General features: G+C 42.4%; 1 protein-coding gene across 1 annotated transcript in view; it reads left to right on the top strand.

Annotated features, from left to right (window-relative positions):
• Positions 1-1,838: 1,838 nt before the first annotated feature.
• The window catches only part of VPS4A (vacuolar protein sorting 4 homolog A (S. cerevisiae)), a 95,794-nt gene continuing 88,800 nt past the window's right edge, over positions 1,839-8,832 (top strand). The window contains exon 1 of the mRNA XM_011931983.1: positions 1,839-1,921. Coding sequence (XP_011787373.1) covers positions 1,843-1,921 — 79 coding nt within the window. The 5' untranslated portion in view covers positions 1,839-1,842. The remainder of the gene's footprint in view (positions 1,922-8,832) is intronic.

Here is an 8,832-nt window from a genome sequence, read left to right as displayed (position 1 = left end):
ATTTTTAAATCCTGAAATTTTAATTTCTGGGGACAAATATCAGAGCTACCTTATTTCACTATAGCTCAGAGGTTTAAAATTATACTTGAATTTTTTTTGTTATTCCAGTAGTAATTTGAGATCTTCAGAAAAGGATATTTCTCCTACTTTTATTGATTTGGACCAGAGCTTAGATTGGAACAGAGAAGGAAAGATGGATAATGAATTGAACTGAAAATTCCAAACCTAAACCACATCTTATAAATCTGGGAGACACTGCTGCTTCTTAGGTCATGCTTGGTTTTCTTGTTGACGACTTTTCCCACCCTCATGCCTAGCAAGAGGAAAGGAACTAACTTCACAGAGTTAAATGACAAGGCAATAATGGGAAATTAAGTATGACTTTAGATATGCTGGTACATCAAGAACTCAAATTCTATTTGTGTGAGATACGAGGTTCTGGTGACTGTCCTGTAACTCTCTACTGTTATCACAGATCACCCCTCCCAGTTCTTCAGACAAAATAAAAGCATAAAGAGACATGAATTTCCTGCTTTTAAGTAGAAGAAAATAATAATATCCTGCATTTGTTGAGACAGGAGATCAAGATTGGGTGGGCATATATACCATTTTTCACCTATTAAAATAGCAAGGGTTATTTTAAGTGGGATTACTTCATGTTGGCAAGTGTACTGACATGGACATGCTTATATATTGCTGGTCGGGGTATAAAAATGGTACAGATTTTCGGGGGGAGCAATTTGACAGTACTTACCATGATCCTTAAATATTACTTTGACCCACTAATTTCTCCACTGACAAAGATGTTCAGTGTAGTGTTAACTAAGTTCCTGGCCAGGCATGGTGCCTCAATACTTGTAATCCCAGCACTTTGGGAGGCTAAAGCAGGAAGATCACTTGAGGCCAGAAGTTCAAGACCAGCCTTGGCAACATAGCGAGACCCCACTGTCTCTGCAAAAAATAAAAAAAATTAGCCAGGTACAGTTGTGCATATCTGTAGTCCTAATTATTCAAGCGGCTGAGTCAAGAAGATGCCTTCAGCCTAGGAGTTTGAGGCTGCAGTGAGCTATGATTGTGCCACTGCACTCTGACCTGGACAACCTGATTCTTTTTTTTTTTTTTTTTTTTTTTTAAAAGACAGAGTCTCTCCCAGGCTGGAGTGTGTGGCACAATTTTGGCTCACTGCAGCCTCCGTCTCCTGGTTTCAAGCAATTCTCTTGCCTCAACCTCCTAAGTAGCTGGGATTACAGGCACACGCCACCATGCCTGGCTAATTTTTTTTTCCCCCAAAGTGATAGGATTACAGCAGGAGCCACCATGCCCGGCGTTCAACTTGGTTCTGATGAGTGGTTTGGAACATCCTAGCCAGTTTTAATTTTATGTAGAATAGATGAATGGGTGTCTTCCCTTCTTGTTCACTTCCTGGGTCTAGAACTATCCTAAGCATAAATGTTAAGTGGTATCTCAAAACCCCTGTAATGTGTATCCATATTATAGAAACAATATTGAGTAACATCTTGTTCAAGCATTAGCCAGTGTGATTGCCTTTCAGAACACTGCGCTTTTCTCTGTAGTTTCTATATAGGTGGAGAAAGGAGTTTTTTAGAGACTTTAATCACTGTAAATGTCCTTCAGAATACCTGTGAGAGTCCTAGAAATGAGACCAAAGTGGGGGAGGGGGGAACTAAAAGGAAGGGAAAGGAAGAAAGGCGGGAAGTGGGGAGCAGAAAGAAAACAAACAAAACGAAAAACCCTGGCACCAATATGACAGCTTCAAACTGCTGTATCCCCAGGGCTAACAACATAGTACCAGGAATTTTTTTCTCTGCTTTCAGGCCTATAATGAGGAAATTTCTGTCTGACCAATATCAGGGGCACATCAGCTGCTGTACTAAGTTTCTTCACATATCCTGGAATTGTGGTGAGTTTGAACCCGTTAGCTACCACTTCTACAACTGTTCTTGGAGTTGTGTGGATGCAGTCCAATTAGATATATAGAATTACTGGTTTATCTGTGCTAGATCTTAGTAAGCTCCCATTACTTTTGCATTAGGATTAATAGAGGTGGAATTTAAGATGTGCTTTGGGAAATGGGTATGATTTGGACACATGGAAGTGAAGAAATGAGTGAATCAATATAAATAAGGATACAGGAAAAGTCAGAATATACCTTTCTGCAAGTAGTTTACTGGGTTGTGGTGGCCTGTGCTTCTGCTTGGAATCTTTTAGTGGGTTTTCTTGTGCAAGCATTTTAAGTAGTAATATGTTTGAGGGGACAGAAGAGAAGAGATGGTTGGAAAGATGAATTTATACACAAGGCTTTGGACTACATTCTTCAGACAATAGGAAACCATAAAGACTCTGAAATCGGGAGTGGTCTGGTATGAGTTGGGTTCTAGGACAATCAACCTGGCAACCTTGTGTAAAGGAATGAGAGAAGGGAAGACGGTCTGGGCAAGGAGATCAGTTAAGAGGCCAGTGCAGACACAAAGGGACAAGTATTGTATGAGTCCACCTACCTAGAGTGTCAAACTCATAAGGACAGAAAGTAGAATGGTGGTTGCCAGGGGAGAAGGGAACGGGGAGTAAATTGTTTAGTGGGTATAGAGTTTTAGTTGGGGAAAATGAAAAAGTTCTGGAGATGGTTGGTGGTGGTGGTTTCACAACAATGTGAATACTTAGTGCATTGAACTGTACATGTAAAAAAAAAAATGATTAAAATAGTAAACTTTATGTTGTGTATATTTTACAATTACCAAAAAAAAAAAAAAGCAGTAGCACCATTACAGTGGCTGTTCTGGGTTAACCAAGGAATGTTGTTAGCAGTGGAAACTGAGGGGAGTAGGTAGGCTAGAGAACAATTTCAGATGTGGTTTGGCACCTGATTAGATGTAGCGGATAGGGACAGAGAGTGGTCTGCAAAGGTTTAGAGAAGCATTTTCCAAACCTTGATTGAGCATGAGAATTAACCACCTGGGCAACCCTAAATAAAATACAGAAGAGTGTGCTTCACACCAGACTAACTGTAGTACTGGTTTAGATCCTGGGTGGCGAGAAAGATGATGCTAATCCTAATAACTACAAGAGTGAGCACAGGAGCAGGGGGATAAAGGATGATGAAGATTAGTTCTTGTTTGGATATGTTGAATCTGAAGGATGGGGCAGTACCCAGGTGGTGGGATTGGGGCCAACAGGAGATACTGGTTCTAGAGAGCTGTGTCAAACTAGAGATCCAGCAGAAAGCTGACAGGGATGAGAGGATAAAGTGAGAAGTGCTAACATCAGAGCCTTAGGGAACACCTAGATTATGGGGCTAGGAGGAGAAAAAAGTCACTTAAAAAATAAATGACCAGAAAGAAGGAATACAAAACAGTTGGTAGAGTGCATTGCCATACATATTGGAACTGTCGAGCGTAAGGATTGAGAAAGGGCCTTTGGATTGGGTGAGAAAACATTAATGACCCTTTAGAATGCTGTTTTAATTCAGAAGAGATTAAGGAGTGAAAGGAGAGAATAGAAACAATAAGCAGAAATTGTTTTGTTTTGATTTTCAAGGAATGGTGAAGGGAGGGAAGAGCCAAGTCTGGGTTCGTCAGGTCAAGGGAGTGCTTTTTCAGTTGGGGTAAACTTGGTACTATTTTAGAGGCCAGTATTTCTTTTCTTTTTTTTTTTTCGTGGCACAGTTTTGCTCTGTCACCCAGGCTGGAGTGAAATGGCGTGATCTCAGCTCACTGCAACCTCCGCCTCCTGGGTTCAAGTGATTCTCCTGCCTCAGCCTCCCAAGGAGCTGGGATTAGAGGCATGTGCCACCATGTCCGGCTAATTTTGTATTTTTTTAGTAGAGACGGAGTTTCTCCATGTGGTCAGGCTGGTCTCGAACTCCCGACCTCAGGTGATCCGCCCGCCTCGGCCTCTCAAAGTGCTGGGATTACCGGCGTAAGCCACCATGCTCGTTAAGCCAGTATTTCTATGGAGCACTTGTGTTTCGTGGATCCTCTGCCTACCTCCTACCTCCTTTTCTCTCTAGCCCTTTGATAGTGGAGTGTCTGCTTTCTCTTCCATACTTACTTCCTTGCTTGTGCTGGAAGTCTTCCATTGACCCTTCTAGGTCCGCTCCTTCTCTACATGCCATCTGTCCCAGGATGCTGACCTGCATGGACAACATCAGCAGACTTCCTTGGCCTTTGGTTTTTGTTGGGTTTGGCCAATGTAGAGCCCCAGTAGGACATTGGAGGGAAAGAAGGAGGAGGGTGAGGTTGGAGCATTTATCCCCTTGGCACCCAATTTGAATCTAGCTGAATTGACTGAAAGTCCTACTCCTCTCATGTCGGTCTCTGTAGGGCTCTTTTCTTCTGGGTTTGATACCCACTTTCTTTCCTAGTTCCTTCAGGCCTAGGGGTGGAAACAGCCACTCTGTTAATAGCCCTGGGATACTACACTCTATTTTCCCATGTGGTTTCCCTGCACCCTGTCCATACCTTCATAAGTTGTCCCTCTATTAAATCCCTTACTATGGTTTCCTGCTCGGATCCTGACTGATACAGTGATCTTATCCAGTTTCATGGCATTAAATAGCAACCGTATGCTCATAGTTCCCAAATTCATGTTTCTAGCCTACACCCATTTCCTGAACTGCAGGCTTATACATCTAGCTGCCTGTTAGACTTGATTGTGTAATGTATGTCTCAAGTTCCTCATCCTTCTTCTAAACCTGTCAAGGGGAACTCTATCCTTCTAGTTGTTCAGGACAAAAATCTTGACATTATCCTTGACTCTTCTTTTTGTCACCCCCTTATGTAATCTGATGTAGAATCTGACCACTTCTCACTACCTCCACTACTATTCCCCTGGTCCAACTCCCATCATCTCTCATCCCTGATAACCTGCCAGCTGGTCTTCCTGCTTCTGCCTTGGCCTTCTTTCATTCTATTTTCGACATAGTGGTCACTTGCTCCTGAAAATCTCCCAATAGCTTCCCATTTCAGAATAAAAGCCAAAGTCCTTGCCATGACCTAAAAGGCCGTACATGGTCTGCCTCCCAGCCCCATTACCTTTGTGACCTCATTTTTTACTCTGTCCCCCTCACTTACCCAGCTCCAGTTACTCTGGGCCTCCTTACTGCTTTAACACTGTCTCCCTGGCTAGAATGCTTCTCCCAGATATTTGCATGGCCAACTCCCCCATCTCCTGAAGTCTTTGTTCAAACATCTTCTTAATGGCTTACCCTAACTACCATATTTAAAATTACAAACTGACACCCCGGGCAGCATTTCCGACCCCTTCCCTTGCTGTGTTTCCTTTTCCCATCACACTTAACATCTTCTAATATACTGTATAATTTACTTATTTTATTTTGTAATTATCATACTGTAAAATTGAATTTTTTCCCTTAAGGTATACAGCTCTTTGAATTTGGACACATACATAATTTATAATACCTACATAAATTCTTGTAACTGTCACCACAATCAGGATACAGGACTGTTCCATGGTTTCAGAAAACTCTGTGTGCTACCCTTTTATAATCATATCCTTTCTTACCCCTAACCCTTAGAAACCACAGAATTTATTTTTTTATTTTTATTTATTTATTTATTTTTGGTCAAGACAGGGTCTTGCTCTGTTGCCCAGGCTGGAGTGCAGTGGCACATTCTCAGCTCACTGCAACCTCCGCCTCCCAGGTTCAAGCCTCCTGCCTCAGCCTCCTGAGTAGCTGGGATTACAGGCGTGCGCCACTATGCCTGGTTAATTTTTGTATTTTTAGTAGACGTGGGGTTTCACCATGTTGGCCAGGCTGGTCTTGAACTCCTAACCTTAAGTGATCTGCTCACTTTAGCCTCTCAAAATGCTGGGATTACAGGAATGAGCCATGGTGCCTGGCCAGAAACCACTGAATTTTTTGTCATATAGTTTTTTCTTTTCAATAATGGGATCATATAACTTTTGAGACTGGTATAATGCCTTTCAGATTCATCCAAGTTACTGAGTTATAAATAGTTCATTCCTTTTTATTTCTGAATAGTGTTCTATTCTATAGCTGTATCACAGTTTATCCATTCACCATTGAAGGAAATTTGGGTTGTTTCCAGTTGCGGTACTTACGAATAGAGCTGCTAAGAACATTAGTGTACAGGCTTTTGTGTGAATGTAAGTTTTTATTTCTCTAGAATTTCATTAAATTTTTAATTACATTATTTTTTGCATACTTTATTCACTGACTAATAATTCTACGTCCCTAAAACAGTTCCTGGTATATAGCAGGAGCTCAATAAATTAGTGAATATGCTATGTTATTTTAGAATGAAGAGGGAGAGTGAAAGAGTCACCCTGAACTCATTCAAGGTTCATGTCACCAGACTCTAGACTGCAGTCTACTCAAAACCCCAAATGGCCAGGAGACTTGAGCTGAAAGACACCTGCAAGTTGAGAATGTAAAAGGCTTTTTACTCAAAGCAATTCCTTCCTCATGTTTTTGGTGGTTATTTATCAGGCTCCTGACTTGAGAGAGGAGCTTGGGATGAGGTTGGAGAGAATCCTCCTGAGAGAATACTTTAACAGTGACTGTCAGCATAACTCATTCCTCTGCAGAATGCACAGCCAGATCTTCCATTCTGAGAATAATCCAGGAACAAACTTGCTTGCAAAAGCAGGGAAAATAATGTTGTGTGACTAACTTAGTTTCACTTAAACTCATAGTAAAGAGCACCAGTTGGGACATGAAAAAGGTAAGAGTTAGAGATAAAGAGGAACATAACGATTATATGAGAAGTTGATGATTATAAAATAGGTTGATCCATTTATCCAAATATGTGTGTTTGCAGCCATAGGCTGTGTCTGCGCTATTATGTATCTTTTTGGATAAGGTTTTGTTTTGTTTTGTTCGTTTTTTTTTTTTGAGACAGAATTTTGCTCTTGTTGTCCAGGCTGGAGTGCAATGGCATGACCTTGGCTCACTGTAACCTCTCTCTCCTGGGTTCAAGCAGTTCTGCCTCAGCCTCCCAAGTAGCTGGGATTACAGGCACCCACCACCACACCCGGCTAATTTTGTATTTTTATTAAAGATAGGTTTTCGCCATGTTGGCAAGGCTGGTCTCGAACTCCTGACCTCAAGTGATCCACCCACCTCGGCCTCCCAAAGTGCTGGGATTATAGGTGTGAGCCACTGTGCCCAGCCTGGATAAGCTTCTTTTTTTTTTTTGACGGAGTCTCACTTTGTAGCCCAGGCTGGAGTGCAGTGGCACAATCTCAGCTCACTGCAACCTCTGCCACCTGGGTTCAAGCGATTCTCCTGCCTCAGCCTCCCCAGTAGCTGGGATCACAGGTGCCTGTCACCGCATCCGGTGAATTTTTATATTTTTAGTAGAGATGGGGTTTCACCATCTTGCCCAGGCTAGTCTTGAACTCCTGACCTCATGATCCACCCACCTCAGCCTCCCAAAGTGCTGGGATTACAGGCATGAGCCACCATGCTCAGCCCCGGCCTAGATAAGCTTTAAAAAGCCAGGGTGGGCATGGCGGCTTAGGCCTGTAATCCCAGCACTTTGGGAAAGGCCGAGGTGGGCGGATCACTTGAGGTCAGGAGTTGGCAAGCAGTCTGACCAACATGGTGAAACCCCGTCTCTACTTTAAAAAAAAAAAACCACTTAACAGATGGGGTGCAGTGGCTCATACCTATAATCTCAGCACTTTGGGAGGCCAACGCAGGTGGATTGTTTGAGCTCACCAATTAGACACCAGCCTGGGCAACATAGCGAAACCCTGTCTCTACTAAAAATACAAAAATTAGCAGGGTATGGTGGTGTGTGCCTGTAGTCCCAGCCACTCAGGAGGCTAAGAAGGGAGAATGGTTTGAGCCCAGGAGGCAGAGGTTGCAGTCAACTGAGATCACGCCACTGCACTTCAGCCTGGGTGATAGAGCCAGACCTTGTCTCAAAAAAAAAAAAAAAAAAAAAAGCCACTTAACTAGCGTTCAGTTTAAAATCAGTTGCTGCCTCATGCCCCAGACATGGAACTCTTCATAACCTTATTCATTAGAGCTTAGAATTCAGTAAGAATCAGTTGGATTCTGGATCCCATCCAGTGCATTATAGTATTTGAAGCCTCAACAAGATTTCAGTTTACAGGTCTTTCATGTTTAAAGTTTGAGCAAGAGGCTGGTTGGTGGCTCATGCTTGTAATCCCAACGCTTTGAGAGGCTCAGGTGGGAGACTTGCTTAAAGCCAGGAGTTTGAGACCAGCCTGGGCAAAATAGCAAGACCTTGTCTCTACAAAAAATTAAAAAATTAGCCAGCTGTGTTGGTGTGTGCCTGTAGTTGCAGCTACTCAGGAGGCTGAGGAAGGATCACTCGAGGCCAAAAATTGGACATTACAGTGAGCTATGATTGTGCCACTGCACTCCAACCTGGGGGACAGAGTGAGACCCTGTCTCAAAAATAAAATTAAGATAGAGTTTGAACAAGGCTACAAAATAAGTTTTCTTCATTTCTTAAATAACTTTTAAAAATAAATGCTATGGACTTACAAAAATTTTAAATATACACAACGACATAAAGAAAAAAATGCAATCCTACACCTGTATATAAGCACTATTGATATTTTGATTAAGATGTCTTCCAGACATCTTTACAAGTACATGTGTACAGTACATGTATGTGTTTTTGTCACTCTAAAGAAGAGAAGGGATCACAGTAATGCTTTTGGGGTGGGAGGAAGCCCCCTTCACATTCAGTAAAAGGGATACATGAGACCGGGCGTGGTGATTCATGCCTGTAATCCCAGCACTTTGGGAGGCTGAGGTGGGCAGATCACGAGGTCAGGAGATCAAGACCATCC

The sequence above is a fragment of the Colobus angolensis genome, unplaced genomic scaffold (genome assembly GCF_000951035.1).
Source record: "Colobus angolensis palliatus isolate OR3802 unplaced genomic scaffold, Cang.pa_1.0 Scaffold93, whole genome shotgun sequence".
In the NCBI taxonomy this organism is placed as follows: domain Eukaryota; kingdom Metazoa; phylum Chordata; class Mammalia; order Primates; family Cercopithecidae; genus Colobus; species Colobus angolensis.
This window is presented reverse-complemented; position numbering and strand designations above follow the sequence as displayed.